This window comes from Pelecanus crispus, chromosome 6, assembly GCF_030463565.1.
Source record: "Pelecanus crispus isolate bPelCri1 chromosome 6, bPelCri1.pri, whole genome shotgun sequence".
Classification (NCBI taxonomy): Eukaryota; Metazoa; Chordata; class Aves; order Pelecaniformes; family Pelecanidae; genus Pelecanus; species Pelecanus crispus.
The window spans coordinates 71,942,866-71,960,335 of NC_134648.1; the positions used below are offsets into that span (position 1 = coordinate 71,942,866).

At 40.9% G+C, this 17,470-nt stretch overlaps 1 protein-coding gene across 1 annotated transcript in view; it reads left to right on the forward strand.

The window, feature by feature from the left end:
• MAP4K5 (mitogen-activated protein kinase kinase kinase kinase 5) overlaps positions 1-13,165 on the forward strand; it is a 70,097-nt gene extending 56,932 nt beyond the window's left edge. The window contains exons 22-32 of the mRNA XM_075711993.1: positions 2,303-2,363; positions 3,328-3,330; positions 3,420-3,534; positions 3,671-3,729; positions 5,085-5,188; positions 5,571-5,748; positions 6,726-6,794; positions 7,508-7,600; positions 9,446-9,516; positions 10,197-10,252; positions 13,078-13,165. Of these exons, the coding sequence (XP_075568108.1) occupies positions 2,303-2,363; positions 3,328-3,330; positions 3,420-3,534; positions 3,671-3,729; positions 5,085-5,188; positions 5,571-5,748; positions 6,726-6,794; positions 7,508-7,600; positions 9,446-9,516; positions 10,197-10,252; positions 13,078-13,165 (897 nt within the window). The remainder of the gene's footprint in view (positions 1-2,302; positions 2,364-3,327; positions 3,331-3,419; positions 3,535-3,670; positions 3,730-5,084; positions 5,189-5,570; positions 5,749-6,725; positions 6,795-7,507; positions 7,601-9,445; positions 9,517-10,196; positions 10,253-13,077) is intronic.
• Positions 13,166-17,470: the final 4,305 nt, after the last annotated feature.

The window sequence follows — 17,470 nt, forward strand, 5'->3', positions numbered from 1 at the left end:
AAGTGCTTGCTGTCTCTCCAAGGTTAATATCTCCCAATTTCAGAAGTATACTTTTATTCCATTGTTAGTTTTTCAGTGGAAATACTGAATAGAACGAGACCCAGAGAAGACACTATAGAAGATACTATCTACAGGCTGCTTTTTCCTTCTAGTAAATAGCGAATTGCTGATAGATACTCTGGGTTTATGTCCAACCAGTTGTATGGTTTTTTTCTGCAACTTCTTCTACCCCGTATTTTCTTACTTTGCACGTGGAAATGGCAAGGTCCTTCACATATGTTTCACGTCTTACTGTTTCACTGCCCCAAGCATGGCAGTTATTCTGTTGAAGGAGGAAATTCAGATGTTCAAATACAGCCTTTTCTGAGCAAGCCTGCACTAGCTGTTCTTGGTATCGCTCGGTAATTAAAAAATATGTGGCTTGTTCCTGTGCTACTCTGGATATACAGTCAGTCAGTCAGACTATTTTGCAATTCCCACTGCCCTTTTTATTTGGCATAGGTACTGTGTTTGTCCTTCTTGAGGTCCTTGTTCGTCCTTCAGCAGTTCTTGAAGATAATCATTACTGAGACCTTGGGGTTTGAGCCAGTTCTTAAGTAGTGTAAAGTAAACTTCATTGGGACCTGCTGACATGAGTATATCTAGTTGAAATAGTGTGTAATGTGTTCTTTTCCTGCTTCTAGCACACGTTTCTACCCTAGTGCTACTAACTGTGTTAATCATGCAGTCTTTCTTTCCTGTAGTCAAGCAGTGGGCCGAGCCTTTTGTTTTCCCTGTTACCTTATGTTTAACGACTTCTATTATGTTGGTAATTTGATTTGCATCTTAACCTTTCTTAGGTTTCTTCCTTCAGGCTTATCTTGTGATTGCCTCTTCTCCTTAGCGTGTCCTTGTTTCAGTTTTCTGTATGATATATTGTGTTACTTAAGGCATAGGGGGGACGTAAGAAATATTTACCTGTCTTGGAGTGGCTTGGAGAGGGTTCATAGGGCACAAGTAATCCCCTTCTCTTCCAGTGGGGCCATTAAATGAAGCTAGTGGAGCCAAATTAAAAACAAACAGTGGGTAACTGGCCTAGGACTTTTTGCTATGGGGAGCTGCAAATGCTAGGAGTTACCCGAGTTCAGAGGGGAGACTGGACAAATTTATGGAGGATAAATCCACTGAAGCCCACTAAATGCATAAAGCCCGTCTCTGATTCAGCAGGTCTCTGAGCTGAAGAACTTGGTGCCTGGCAGAGCATTAGGTGCAGGATTGTATAAATTCTTTCCATGTTTTCACCATTTTTGGGAGAAATTATGTCACTTCGTGGTGACTGTTGGGAACAGATGTTAGGTGAGATGGACATTTGCATGAACCAGTACAACCATTCTTTTGTAGGGCCTTGATTCAAGTGTCTTCTGCTGTGTTTTGCAACAACTTCCCTCAGTGGACCAGTCTGCTCTTTTCTTTTTTTCTTAGTCTCCTTTAGAAACAGCTTAATGCTTTGAACTCCTTATTTTTTTTATTGGAAGCTTCTTCTTGAGGGAGAACCTTACCTATGAATATTGTTCAATAAATTTAGTCTTTCTTTTTTTTTTTTTTTTTTTTTTTTAACAAAATCCTTGTCCTTATTCTGTTGTCCTTATTCCTTCTTTTTTTGAGACTCCTGAATGCTGTCATTTGCCATCACTTTTATCAAAATTCCCTTCAGGCTGTCAAGAGGTTCTTCTTAACTTTCAAATCTTCTCAAATCTAGACTAGCTGCCCCTTGAGTAACTTCTTACCATCTGAAACAAAAATAAGTCCCAATGCCTTCCATTAGCTGTTTACAAAGCAGTGTGCTAACACAAATAGCCAGACAGGTAAATCCCACAAAATTCAGGATTTTGTGGTAATTCAAGTTGCTTAGAAAATACTAATGCATTTTTTTCTTCTGATTTTTGTAGGGTTTAGTAGGTTTCTGTAATAAAGTTATCTTTCTCTGGCTGTCGTTCCTGAGCAAGCTATGTCTTTCTATATATGATATTCCAGTCTTGCCAGTTGTCCCACTTTGGCTCTGTGCTGCTAATGAAAAAATGAAGAAAAATTGAATTTTGAAAGTTTCAGGGGTAGAAGGGGGAAGGAATGAAAACTATTTCAGACAGATAAAAGGGCCAAGCAAGGGTTCAAAGAGTGAATTAAAGGGGAAACTGTAGTTGCAGCTGGGACTTTCTCCAGTGTCGATCCCTGCAGGAATGGTGGCAGAGGTGGAGCAGGCAGAGAAAACCGCGGCTGGAAATTCCTGTCTGTTTCTGTTAATGGAAATATTTTCTTTCTTCAGTTGTTTCCCCGAAAGTGCACCTGGCTGTATGTTATCAATAACACCTTAATGTCCTTGTCAGGTATGTATAAATAGAAGGAAAATTAATAAAATTATAAATAAAGAGAAACATTTAAAGTCATAGTTCAGTACAATGTATTTTGATTGTACTGAAGGAGAAAACTGTGCATTGTTTCTTGTGTTTGTATAGGAAGCTTTGCTTCGAGAGTGTTTTAATGTGAAAGACTTTCAGAGGTAAAACTGGACGTTTACAAATAGTAGAGCCAGTTATCTGCAGTGTCCCACCATATTTTTTTTATTTACTTATTTTCAGTTAGTTTGGAAAAGCTGGGCACTTGGCCTTTGTCAAACAAGAGTTGCCTCTGCCGAGGCTGCAATTTGACTGAAAGTGCCTGCAGAATCTAAAGAGTGTCCTCTTTGGTCCCTGAGCTAGGAGAGTCAGAATAAGGATGGCTTTCATGTGTCAGAGCACAACTGGGAGAGGATTAACATAGGTACATTATCAAAACGTCGATGCAGTGTTTGATCATTCTCGGTGTATTGTAGCCTGGCAGCGTCTTTGGTATGAACCAGATTCAGAAAATAAATCCACCCTAAAGCAAAACCAGTCTCAATTTAAAGGAGAGTGAGGTGGCTGTGAACTACTACTAATCTAGCAGATTGATTCTTGAAAAAAATACATTTTTCAGCAGTTGTCCTGGAATAGGACATTCTAGATAGGAAACAGAGGCACTGTGGCATGCAGACTAATTGTAGGGCTGTGCTTTTAAACATGCAGGATTTTGCGTAACACCACTTTTATTGATTTATAGATAAAAAAAGATGTCCTGATGTAATTAATGGTTGGTGTATAATTACAGCCTTCTAAAAATGTGTACGTAAAACTAAAAGCTGCTTTAGCGTTACTGAAATGAACTTTGAGTTGAATGCCGTGTCTTCTCTATATGCATTGTTATTGTTGTCTTGTTTTATTTTTCTTCATAACTGGACTTGAAATATTTGACGCACGTGCTCCGTTTCTCTAGAAGGTAATTTTCTATACATACATTTTTCTAAAACGTGCAGTTCTCTGCTGGAGGCGTGGGTGCGATATCAATTGTGCTTTTCTCTCTTACAGGGAAAACATTCCAGCTCTACTCCCATAATTTAATAGCTTTGTTTGAACAAGCCAAAAAAACAGGATTAGCTGCTCATATTCAAACCCATAGGTTTCCTGACAAAATATTACCAAGGTACAAATCTTTCACTTACGAACAATTATTAACAAGTGAAAATTCCCATAAATACCATTTGTGCTGTTGAATTGGTAGCATGAAGGGCCTTTGGCATCTCTTATTGATGCCTTTTTTTTCATAATTGTTATTCCAGGAAGTTTGCCTTAACAACAAAGATCCCCGATACAAAAGGATGCCACAAATGCTGTATAGGTGAGTAGGCTCTCAGTTTTGCAATTTTTTTTCCTGGCCTTTGTCGTTAGGCACGGCATGTCTTAAACTCATTTCTTTTTAATAAACTTATAGTTAGTTCATTGTTCAGAAGACAGTATGGCTACCTTATTTCTTAATGCTGTGCCTAACTGGTGCGTAGCTTTCCTTTTAATTAACGCGCGGGTCTTTATGCTCTTCGGTGGAAAAGCATTTTTCATATCAGCTCTTAACCTAGAAACGTGGCTGTCTGGAGCAAGATCCAAAGGGAAGCCCTGGAGAATGCCAGCAGCGCGCAGCTGACGGGTGTTGCACAGTCTCCTTGAGAGCTGCTGAAGCTCTCGGTGAATAAGTCAATATTTGGGATCACTGGCTTCGGGCTGCTGCCCGAGCCAGCTAGTTACTGTGAGCTGCAGAGTGCCCGCGGGTGTAACGCTTGTGACAGGATCCCAGACTTGTTGCACACGCACAAATACCCTTTCTGCTGTGTCAGTTTGGCTCAAGCTTTGACCTAGATCAATCTTTTAGCGATGCTAACTTGAAAAGAGTATTTTCCACAAAGAAAAGGCTGGATGTGAATAAAAGTTACGTCAGCCTGGGGAGCCATCGCTCAAGTTCTAAGTGCCCAGAAAAGAGTTAAAGCTTGTGGAGTTATAGATTTGTCTTTGGCTTCGCTGACTTTCAAAAAGGCTTGGGCTTTCTATAGAATACACGTCCTTTTGAAAACTGGCCCTGGTGCTGTGTGAAATTGTACCTTTTCACTCTTAAAAATGCTTAAGCAGAGTATAAAGTACCTCATTTCAAACTTGGATATCCTATTTAGCTCATATAAAGTGGCTACAGTAGGCGTAGTTACAAATGATTCCTGAAGTCAGGCTGGTCTTGTACCCAGCCAAGTTTAAAAAACCAGACCCCAAACCTTCATCGTATTATTGCATGAGCTGTCAAAGCGCAGCAAGGAGTTATGGGGTATCTTCACTGCTTGGGAATTTTTTTAATTTAAATCACAACTTGACCTGGACCTTGCACTCCCCCTGCTCGCACAGCCCCAGGAAGAAGGTTTTAGGGCTTTTCTGGCCACTCAGCATGTGGCCTCTTTACTGGGGCTCAAAGAATGCTAGTGGTTATTAATTATAAGTATAATTGAAATTGTCTAGAATGTAGCACAATATTAATCATTGTGGGTATTTGAATGGCAAGCCAGAAGGCCATTATCAGTGTGAAACTGATACTATTTTTTAAATTATTTGTAAAGATAGCTGCAGGGGTTTTTTTCAAGTAGGCATTGAACTTCCTGGTCTCAAAACATTTTGGGTTGGGTTTTTTTTTTCATGTTTTTTTTTGTTTATTTTATATAGTACGAAATCCATACACAGGACATAAATACCTGTGTGGTGCATTGCAGTCTGGAATTGTTCTACTACAGTGGTATGAGCCAATGCAGAAATTCATGTTAATAAAGGTAAGTATTTCATTTTAGAACATTTAATCGTTATACATTTATTGAAATAACCTTTCCAGAATTTGTAATGGAAAGTACATCCCAGGCTAGTTCCATTTGTGGGTTCTGAGCACTTGAAAATCTGGCTTGACACATTTTGACTAAGAAAATCTTGTGACTGAAGTCAGTCAAGTGTTGGATCAAGCCCAGTACTAGCAATAACAGACTAGCCTATACCTCTGCGCAACATAATCTTGCTCACAGCTCATGCTGTCTTAAAAAAACCCTCTTAGTAGCAGTGAAAAATTCTTCTGTATCTTTTATACTTTGTGCATGTTGTTTTAGGCTTCTTATTTCAAGGTAAAAGGAAACTGTACAAATGCTTTATTATATTTTTTTGCAGCACTTTGATTTTCCTTTGCCAAGCCCTTTGAATGTGTTTGAAATGCTAGTGATACCAGAGCAGGAGTACCCGATGGTCTGCGTAGCTATCAGTAAGGGTACTGAACCAAATCAGGTAGTTCAGTTTGAGACAATCAACTTGAACTCTGCTTCTTCGTGGTTTACAGAAATTGGTGCAGGTAAGACTGCTGGCTCGTCTTGCAGCCATTTTATTGTCTGGTAACTGTTGGATGTCCCTTCCTCACAAGTCATTTGGAAACCCTTTAGGCTAGGCAAAACGATGCAGCTTCTCTACCTAAAGCATATTGCAGCTGATCCCAGGTTCTTCTTGTGATGACCTGCCAACTATCAGTATAAACTGTCTTTCTTAAAAGACTTCATTTTTAGACACAACTTTTATTTCATAAATTTCTTTAAATAGTAATGCAGACCCTGCTGATTGGATTCTCATCTGTGGTTGCATACTTTTTCCTGGTATTTTCCCCTTCTTTCCTGTGTAAAGACTCACATAAATGCATTCTTATCTGGCTTCCAGCCCTTGGGGGAGGCTTGTCATCTTCAGCTGGCTATTAATAAGTAGAAGATTTTGGTTTATCATCAAAAGCTAGTTGATATCTTGCAGATGCTTTTCTCTGCCGGCTCTGTTGGATATACTTTTTTACATTTAAATACTGCTTTTTAGCAGCTGTACCAAGAACTTCATTAAGAAAAAATAGAAAAACTATTAAATCTAGCTTAATATCAGTACAATAATCTCTCCAGATGTAGATTTATTGGAAAAGAACATTTTTTTTTTTAGGACCGAAAATTCCCTTGATGATTCCTTTCTGTTTGTTATCACGCCTCTTCATGAAGGAAGCTGACTTGCTGGGCTGAACTGTGACATAAAATGTATTTTATGCCAATAATAAGTAGTGCTTTCATATTAAATACATGCTTTGAACTGATGAGTTTGTCCTTAGGCCCTGTACTCCTCCCAGAACATTCTGGGATCATATAACCTTAAAAAAAATTGAGAGAGTAACAAATATTGTAGATTGCAAAAGGTTCGTAGCATACTGAAAAGGCTGTAGCAGTTGGTGAGAGGTTGAGGGGAGGGGAGGCTGAGATCAGTCTTACGATGTGACACAAAATAATCTGTTTTCTTTTTCACAAGGCAATCAGCAGTTAGATGCCATTCACGTAACGCAGCTGGAAAGAGACACTGTCCTAGTCTGCCTGGACAGTAAGTAACATGTCTCTGTGGGGCAACTTACTACACCTCATGCAAAACTTGTTTTGCCACAGTTGTTGATTTTAACTTTACCACAAGTTATTTTTTCTCCCTTCATTACTAATTTGTGTTGTGATATTTCCTAACAGATACAGTTCAGATAAGCGGTTTTTCATTTTGACTCTTGTGATTCCATTTTCCCTCTTCATGTGTGCATCATTCTTGTTTCTTTTCAAAATGATATGTAATGCAGCATTACAGATCAGATTTCAAATATATGCCAATCAGAAATTTTCAAAATTTACTTGGGAAAAGTGACATTTGCCTGTTGCATACGCTAGCAGGACAAATAGCTAACAGGCCATCGTACACAGTAATTATAACCATAACTCTTGTGCATCAGAGGTCAGTGCCTCAATGGGAACTTTGCAATGACTTAGTCTGCCTAAATTTCCAACCTTTATGTTGAATTCACATTTCTGCACTGTTTGTTATTTGCAGGAAGGCTGTTGTTAGAGTCTAAAAACATACAAAGTGTATAAGAAGGTTTTCTGTATTTATTTTGAGAGAAGGATGCTCTTGGACTAATTTTAGGCAAATACTGTAGATGTTAGGCTTGGGCATTTTTTTGTGCCTGAAAGATGAAATTAGTATTTCATACTTAAAGATGTCAGTAATCCTTTTAAGCAGTGGGTTTTAATACTTGTTTTTCTGTTTTTCTTGAGAATTTGTGAAGATTGTGAATTTACAAGGGAAATTGAAGTCGAGCAAGAAATTGGCCTCCGAGCTGAGCTTTGATTTCTGCATTGAGTCAGTGGGTAAGTGATTTGCTTCTCTATTGTCTCTCAAGGACTAAAAACTTAAGAGGGATGAGTGTTGAAGGGTTTATAATAATCTAGACTGGTCCAGTGTGCCCAGTGGGGCCTGACACTAAAAATTGCATGTGTCAGGATATTGTAAGCTGTCTCTTCGTCTCCACTGACGTGCTGAAGAAAGTAAGGCAGCTGCCAGATAGTGTGTCAAATCTGCGCGTTTCCATCTGGTGTCATTTCTGGTTTATAAGTAAGATGTATCATGATTTGGTTGACAAAAAGGATGACTACTTTCTGGTCATTTCCATAGCACTGAGCAAAACCTTTGGGGAGGAGAAAATGTTTTAGTAATACATAAATTGGTGTTAGTCTTCTAAAAGCTAAGATTTTATTTAAGGTGATAGCACAGCCATTTTTTAACAGGGTAATAGTATTTGAGTCTAATTCTTAGAGGACAGGCTGCTGTCTTCAGACTGCTAGAGGACAGCAGCCTTGGTTCTAAAACTTGAATTATAATTGTCAAGCAAGTATTTCTGCTGTAAGAAGCTCTCAGGAGTACGTGATTAACATAAGTTTAATAATTCTGTATCTTGGAAACTGAACTTTCTGGAACCAAAATCAGTGAAGACACAACTTGGGTTTTGTTAGCAGCTCTGTACAACTTGCATTTCTGGGTTCCTCAGGCATCTCCTCTTCAGAAGAAGATTCCTGACATAGGTGTTTTGTATTTCGACAGCAGTTGGTAAAGTAGTGCACATTCTTCCATACAGCATCTCTATTTAGAGATGTCAGACCTGTCCTGAAGGACGATAGTCTTAATCAAGCCTGTGATTCTTCCCTAAATTCTGACATGTTCTGATTAACTGCTGTACTTGTATCGCACAATATCTCCTGCTGATGCATGCGTAACGTGACTCGACGGTTGCCTTTTCCTTGAACTCTGACGGAATTCATAGACAGAAGCATTTGTCCCGAAGTCTCATACTTACCAGCTGACATTGAGTAATGTCAGTCGTTCTTTACACTCCAAGTGGTCTCTTAGGAATTCAGGGTGTTAAACCACTCTTCATTCTCCAATTGCTGGGTGGCGTGGGGAGTAGCAGGTAAAGATTAGTCTAAGGCTGTTGTGACAAACATTGCTCTTAGGATTCTGCTGAATGTCTTTGTTCTGTGTATTTAGGACATGGCTAATACTGAGCAGATACAAAATGGGACTCGAAGGAATAGTAAAGGAAAACAAGTAGGAAATTTAGGAAAATAAAACAAGGTGTAAAATATGTTTCTGTAACACCACTTAAACACCACCAGACTCTTCATCCATTATTCTGAACAGTGTGGTAATTAAATCATTCCAAGCTGGTAGCTTTCTGTGTTTTGTCTTTGGCCCTGAATGGAAGACTCCTCCCATTTTTCATACATCTATTTTGAAGTAAATACAATAACTCAAATGATCTGTAATTTCCAGCACTCCACAGTGTTTTGGTTGGCAGCATGTTTATATACTTCCTGGTGCTTTCTCCAGAATCATTAGGAAAACAAAGATCCAGAGAATAGAAGTGAAAGGGAGAAAGGCAAAAACCAGAGATGCCTATCTTGTCCTGGCAAACAGGGAATGTCTGAGTGGTTTGTTTTGAATTGCACTTTAAAAAGTAATGTGCGTCTCGGATCCAAATAGTCATTTCAATCCAGTTTTTCTACAGTGATTTTGGAGTTTGGTTCTTTTATCAGGAGTCCATGTCTCACCACGTCCTTTTTCCACACGCTTCCCATTATCACTGCTGGTGCGAAACCCGGGTTTCTCTGGTTCAGATAACCCATGCTCGGGTCTGATTTTGTGTTTCTCCTTTGCAGTGTGCCTTCAAGACAGTGTGCTGGCCTTCTGGAAACACGGCATGCAGGGCAAAAGCTTTAAGTCAGATGAAGTAAGTAATCTCCTACTCTCTCCAGGTTTAATTTCTTCCTGTTCCTTATTTACCACTTGATCCTTTGGCCTCTCTAGCAGCTTCCCTAGTGATAATGCTTGTGCTCCAAGTTGTCGTTGCTTCAGCTTGCTGGTTGCTTTCTCTGATTTGCCTGCATGTGTTGCTTTTGCTAAAGCTCACACACGTGCTTTAGCCAGCTCTGGTGTAAGCAGCATTTTTGGGTTTCTTGGATCTTGGACGAAAAGCTCGAGTTGGCAGCACCCCTTTAAAAAAAAAAAAAAGACACACCCTTTTTTTTTTTTTTTTAAACTGTCACTTTAAAAAAAGTGTCCTTTTTTCGGAAAGAACACTGTCCTTTTTGATGGCATCCTCTGTGAAAATGCAGGGAAAGCTACTCAGCCTCTGCTGACAAAGATTTGATCAACATAATCCATCTGTGCCACCAAGTCATCTGGTAACAGTCTACAATACAAAAATTATTTAAAATAAGTTGTATTTTATGAAAATTAAAACTTTTTTGCTTAGCATCAATTTATGTGATTCAGTCCTGGAATTTGTGCTAAATTGTATTTGAATTTTTGAAAAGACTGATCTTCTTTTTTTTTTTTCCCCTTCCAACTCAGACCAATAAATTTCATTTTGCCACTGAAATGGACCTAAATGTCTCTGTTTTTCTACAGGTTACTCAAGAGATATCAGATGAAACCAGGGTTTTCCGCTTACTGGGATCAGACAGGTAATCACCTTGAAGAAGCATAAACCTTTTATTTAAACCAGCTTTTTAGCTTCCAGCTCAAACTGGCTTCCAGCCCACCACAGACCTATCTGTAGGCAGTCCTGGGGGAGGCAGTAACACTGTTTCTGCCTGCAGTGGCCAAAAGTTTAATTAGTGATTGCATCTGCGTCCAAAATTATTACCGAGAGCCTCTGTGACCTCCCCCACTTTCCACTGCAGAGATAGAAGTGTGAACACAAACACCAGCGTATAGAAATACAGCGTGAGGAGATAAGCCGCAGGGAGAGATGAAAGCCGCCTTCGGCATGCGGTAAGCAGGGTGCCCAGTGCACTGCTGGAAAAGCCTGCTTCTGGCTTGGATTTTCCTGGTGAGCCGGTGAATTATCTTGGCAGCTAGTTACTTAAAAATAATCTTTGCTGCTCTGGACCTTGAGATCTGAAAATAGCAGAGCAAACTAGATCGCGTACAGGTTTTAATGCATGGTGGTCTAAATTCACGTGTTACCCGTAACATCCAGATGATTCCTTTCGGCTCCAGAGGCTGGGAAGAGGTGCGGCTGCCTCCAGGTTTGAAACCTTAGCGGAAGCTGCCCCAGTCTCTGGATCTGGACACGTGTACTTGTGGTTTCTCAGGTAGCCAGAGTGCTAAATGTAGAAGTAGATAGTAATGAGTCAAGAAATCAGTTCTAATCCCTGATCTTCTGCTCCCTCATTTGGCCTTTGGGAAGCCTGGCTCTTGACTCGCTTTCTGTAAATAATCCATAATTTCGTGTCCTTACGTTCTTGGATCCCCAGTCCAGAAAGAGAGTGAGAGCGCGCTAGCTCTCTTGAAGAGGAGGGGTAGCCTATACAAGAAACAGCTGAAGTCTTTGCTTTGCACCTGAGTCACTGAGGATCCACTGTACTTGGCCGCTGCTGTTGGAATTGAGGATCCTTGCCACTGCTGACTCTCAGATCTCAAAAATATCAGCACAGTGCAACTTCTGACAACGCATACTCTACCTCTTCTGCCTGTTATCCCCCTTGTGCAGACAGGGAATGGTAATTTCCTTCCCTGTTACTCCCAGCAGAGCAGGGGGCATTTTACTGCAAGAATGAGCTTTTGCTAAGGTCCACTGCAGTACAGATGCATACACATTAGTCCAGGTATGTGCTGTGCCACCGTCAGTGAATCTTTCTTGCATACTGGATTGGTACCTTTAAACGGCTCATACTTCTGCGTTTGGCTTGGTGAACACAGGAGCATCCCTAAACACACACAGGGATGGGAAGCAGCGTCGCATCTGGTTCAGCTTGCACTTTTACAGAAGACGTGCATATCTGAACAACAACGCAGTACAAAGCACTTTCGGGGGTTGGAGATAACGTTGAAGTCCTTCTGCTGCATGCAGTTTTGCAGAGAAGCCGTTTTCTTCCATTCTGATCTCATTGAATGGCCAAATCCTTTGGTTTGTATTTTTCCATCTTTGTACAAATGGAGCTGGGGTCTTTTCAACCATTCAAGTGAATGAGATGTGGCAGCACCTTGTTGGCTTGGATCACTTAGGAACTGAAGTGAACATCAGGGACAGAGGCTGTTAAGAGTGAGACTTCATTTGAAAACTCTTTCACGAATGTGACACGGGAGGGGAGTGTGTGCAGTGCTAACCCTGAGACAGGCTCCCTTTGAGAAACCTAACTCAGAGTTCAAGTGGCACATTTGGCTTATTTGATACACAGGTAGAAAAGAAAAAGCAGAGAGAAGTTGAATCTTAAAAATGACAGGATATTGTTCTAGGACCTGGTGCAGAGAAATGCAGGAGCTAAGCAGTTGGAAGGGAGAGGGGATGTCAAAGGCCCAACCATATCAGCCGCTGAGATGATTGTTGAGGTTCAGCACGGGACGGATGTGTAGAAGACAGCGGCCAACGTGCCAAGACAGGGAGAGACAGGACAGGAGCCTACAGGAACATGATCCAGCAGGACAAAGGCTGAGATGGGGTCGAGTGTTCCCTATGAACCCATCGGCTGATAAATATTTAGAAGGGAGAACTGTTTAGGCTAGTGGCTGATGCTTATCCCAAGATTTGGGAGGTATAAACATATTTGGGCTGCAGATGATAGGAGAGTTGCGTCTCCTCACAACACTCTGGCTCCGAGATAACTTCCTAACAGAAGCAGAGGACACAGCTTATTTCAAGGTGGAGGATGCCAATTTGGAAGAGCTTTGTAACACGTTGCATGTGCCCGTGGTTGAGAGCAGCAGATTCTGGTTCAAGAAGCTGCACGTTAGCCCGCCTACGTCCATTAGCATCATTCGTCCTCTCAAAGTCCTTCACCAATTTAAGATTTCCTTACAAACAAGTCTGATCTTCTAATTCCTAAGAAAAATTCAACAATGTCAACAAAATACTAGCGAAAGCCACCAGTTTGCAGTCCAGGTTAACATCTCTTCTTGTATCCGTAGGAGATAAACAAAAGAGGAAATGAAGACAATCTCTCTCACATATCTCCTCTGAAGTGGACATGGTTTAGTGGTGGACTTGGTAATATTAGGTTAATGGTTGGACTGGATGATCTTAAAGGTCTTTTCCAACCTAAACAATTCTATGATTCTAGTCCTCTGTTCCTCGTATATTCCACTGCTAGTGTTTTCATCAGAACTGGTGCTGGAAAATGAGGTAACTGATTTAAAGAGTAAAATACCCAAGATATTCAGGGGAACCTGTATCCCTCCAATCTGTAGAAACCTGTGAGCAACAAGTTTGTTCCTCCTTGGTAGTTACACCGCTTGCTTCGTATCTTGCCACTAACCATTTTGGATTCTGTTTGTGTTTGATTTGCAGAGTGGTAGTGTTGGAAAGCAGGCCAACAGAAAATCCGACTGCACACAGCAATCTCTACATCTTGGCTGGACACGAAAATAGTTACTAAGCAACAGTAACCCAACGCAAATAACAGAGCGAATTTGCCACACGAGGAACGAAGAAGCATTAAGAAACTCGGCACGAGTGGGACTGTGACTTACTGTTTCTTTTCTTGACACCTAAATGATGTTGGTTTAGGGTGGAAATCAATACATTTTTGCAGCTGGGAACAGCTGGTTCTGTCTCTTGCCACTGTGTGGTTGGTTATACGGAGTTTGCTTAATAAAAGCTATGAGATAAATAGCCCTTTATTCATTAGTTGCAGGGAAACAGCCTTTAAAAAAATGTTTTGCAGTAAAGGTGCCATAAACTGTTAAATATTTTACTTCCCTTGGAATTTTCCTTATATTCTGTAGATATAGATAGAGTGCTGGCTGTTTCCCTGTTTTATACTGAGTCTTGTTCTTCATAAAAAAGATTTGTGTAGGAAGTGAAAGTATCTGCAAAGCTTTTTGGTTTTAAATCTGCCATTCAGTATGGCTTTGTATAATAGTCTATTTAATCCTTATTTATTAATCTGCTGCTAGAATGGTGTAATGTATCTAACTTTTAGCAAAGGAAGGTTGCAGAGCAGCTTACGATTTTTTTTTACAGTTGTATAAAGATCTGAGTATTCTTTTTTCTTGTAGGGATGTAGTGCATTGTTGAGGGGTATATTACAGTATGTCAGTTGATCTTGTAAAAATGCAGTTTTGTACAACAAAGTATTTTGTATTGATTTTTTTTTTTTTTTTTGCCTGCAGAATTGCCATAAAAGGGATTTTCTTATTTGCTACTAGATGTAGGGTGTGTGTACACAAAATACAATATTGATATCAGACATGTTGCTACTGGGTGGGTGTGTACAATATACGTGTGTGTGTGCGTGCGCGCACATGTGCGCATGTGTGTTAAGTTTACCGGCAGTGTGTATTTTTTTTATATATATATATTTATATATATATAAAAATGTACAAAATATATATGCTTTATTTTCATAAATTAGGGATAAGCCTTGTGACGTGAAATGGAAATTGTACCCGGTCATCATCCTTAATGAATGAAAGTATCATGTATCAAACTGCCCACGACGTATAGTTTATTTATACTATTCCAGAGGGGAGCCTATAGCGATAACTGAACTTCCGAGCTTTTTTGTTTGTACAGCCATCCCGTTGTTGTCAGTCAGACAGTCCTTTGGAAACGGTTATTTCCCCAGCCGTGTAGTATAAATAAACATGATAAGAACCAGTACTCTATATTAAAGCTTTCGATCACTTTTTCCCTTTCCCTATTTTGTCACCTGCATTTTTCTTTCTCCCTTTATTTCACCATTAAAAAGTCACATCGGTTCCTTTTGTCTTCCTCATTAATTGCAATTCTTGAGGTACCATTAAATAGAAATATAGACTGACTACAGGATAGCATCTGGTTTTACTACCTCACGTTAACCTGCTAGCTTTGATGTCAGTAAACACAGTCCGTAGGCAGATAGAGTAGCAGTTCATAAGCGTTTGAATTGAGGGGGTTTTAAATTAAATCCCACAGCGTACTGCTGCCTCTTTGATTTCTGTGATCTGCTACCCTAGGAAAGACAGGTTAGAAGCTTCACGCGTCATTTTAATAAAGCAGTAAAGGTAAGTGCATGACAACGGCTGGGCCTGTCTGACGGCTCTGCTGACGCAGCGGAGCCGGAGTGGTTTTTAACTTTAACTCGCAACCTGAGGAATGGGGCGCTGGGTTGTCTGCTTAGGCATCAGGCTACGCGATTCATAATTTAACATTGACAGAATTAACTCGGCACACGTGATGACTCGGTAATGTCTGTTCCTTACTAGGTACAGCTGGAGTTTTATGTTGTTCTGAAGGTCTGGAAGGAAGAATAGACTTGCACGTAATTTAGCATTTTATCCACTTAGCATTGTCATTCAAAACTAATTCTTGTTATTGACTTGATACTTCAGTCAAGCTTTTCAGTTCTGAAACTGTATCAAATCTTAATAGAAAGTAAGTGTACAGATAAAAATCGGTTCACATCAGCTGTAATTGGATCGGCAGTGTTAAAGGAAGGACAGGTAATTTTTGTGTTTTAAAGAAATTGAGTTCTCTAGAACTGAAATTACTTCTCCATAGGTAACGGTGATTGGTGATTAACCCTCAGATGGTGTAACTCCTAGTTGGCAAAGACTTTAAAACAAAAATGAAGACAAAGTGAAGCACCGGGCGTAGATGTTGTAGAGCAAACGCTTTCACTTAATTTGCCTCATTCACTGCAGAAGGGAATTTTGGCTTCATCTTTGAAAACACTTAAGGTCTCTAAAAGACTAGAGAAATCTGTAAATAAAATACGAATATTTATGGGGAGTAACTGGAGTAAATAACTATAAGGTCATGACACTGTCATGCAAAAGTAATGAACAAAGTATTTTTCTTTGAATGACATGAATGACTGGTGATTTGCTGAATCATAAAAGATGAATCTAGGAAAGCCCTCATTTAATCAAACCTCCTTTTTTAGCTGTTAAAACATTTCTAATGGCATATTCTGAAATACTTGGTCTGGTCTGGTTTTATAGACAGCGGCATTTCTGGCATGATCTGCAAGATACTGTTTCCTGGTGTAAAACCTCACTCGTTACTCTTAGCGGAGTATAGCACCACAGATTTGCATGGTTCATAGCTCCAGTCTCGGTGACTCTGACTAGTATACTTGGTATTTGTTAGACTGTTTAAGTTAGTCTGGTATTTTCTGTATCTTTGTGTGTTTTTATGACATTTCAACCAGGGTTGAGAAAGCCTACTGTGTGTGGTTTTGGAGTTTATAAAGCAAAAGCTTGCTTCCCCCCTCCATTACTCTTTTGACGGATATCAAAGTATTAAGTTACTTGATGCACAAGGTTCATGTATTCAACTTGAAAGCCTTAAACCAGGCTCCCAGTGCTCTTTGAAGTCCAAACGGTATTTGAAGAGCAGCCTGTAGATTAGTCTCTCTTGATTTCCTAACCAAATTCATTGTAACTGAAAAATACGACTCTAATTGTGAAGACATCTCGTTACAAGATGAAAGGTACAATGCATCAGTGAGCCGCTATGTCTCTGAATGAAAAGGACAAGACTGGGAGACTTTCTGAAATGTACTTTTTTACCTTGTTTAGTCATTAGATTGTAACCGAGACTCTAACTGCACTCGTTCCAGTTTGTGTAATAGGCTTTGTTCTACGTGAAGTTCTGTTGCAGTTCATTTCGGTCTATGCCAAATAAACTATGCTTTATTTGATACCTAGATGCGGTGTGGTAGACTTGCTGGGAACAATACCTTATCGGACGTATCTCGAAGGAAGCAAGCCGGTCTCCAGGTTTTATGGCAGTCACCGGGAAGGGCCTGATCCAGGGCTGGCCACTCTTCTCGATCCCACAGACTGCCTGGGAGCCACACGACATCTCCCACATCCAGTGCATCGGCTGGAGGAACGGGAGGTCTGGGGATAGCGCAGAAATGAGAAATCAGACATGAGAAATCAGAATAGCAGGAGTAGCGTCTTTCCAGCTTCACGCTACCCAGCATTCTGCTCCAGCACAGCCCTGCTGCCATGGAGTCACCGTGGAACCGCTTGTGAGTTGTCCGGCTTGAAAACCGAGGGCTGGCTACCTCGTGCCTGGCTCATCGGGCGGACGGCAAGGTGGCTGGTGGGCTCTGAAGGAGGGCTGCTTAGAAAAAGAAAACGTGAACAGGAGCGTTTGACGCTCCACCCTGGACACAGCTCAGTCTCAGCAGGATCTAGAGCAGTTTATACAAGCCTTGCCCTCGCACGCTGGCCATCTGCGTGCTGCAAGCGGTTCAGCCCTTGGTCCATCTGCACCCTAGGTCTTCAGGGACGTGCCGAGGTAGAGAGAAAAGGCGTTTGTGAACGTTATTTCTTATTATTAGCAAATACAGATAAATATTCCTCCTCTGCAGAAGATTGTTCCCGCTGTGGGTGAATTTCGGCACTAGCCGGTATGTGTAAAAGCGATCGCCACCGTAAAAGGCTGGCTGCGTCAGGGTGTGAGGAAACGGCCGAGGAGCCGCGGACCTAAACGGGTGCACGAGGAAAGGTGATGCGAAGGTAGGAGATGGAAACGCTCACTGAAAGGGTCTGGCTCCTGGTGGAAGCTCGTCAGGTGGCAGATGCTTGAGGCGCCCGAACCGTACGGGGGGGAGACGTTCCAGGGAAATGCAACATCTCCCAGGCCCCGCACCGGCGCTGGGGCGGGAATGTCCACGTGCCGGCCCTCGACGTGATGCCCCTGCCAGGGCTTCCCAAATAGGACAAGAGGAAATGGCTTCAAGTTG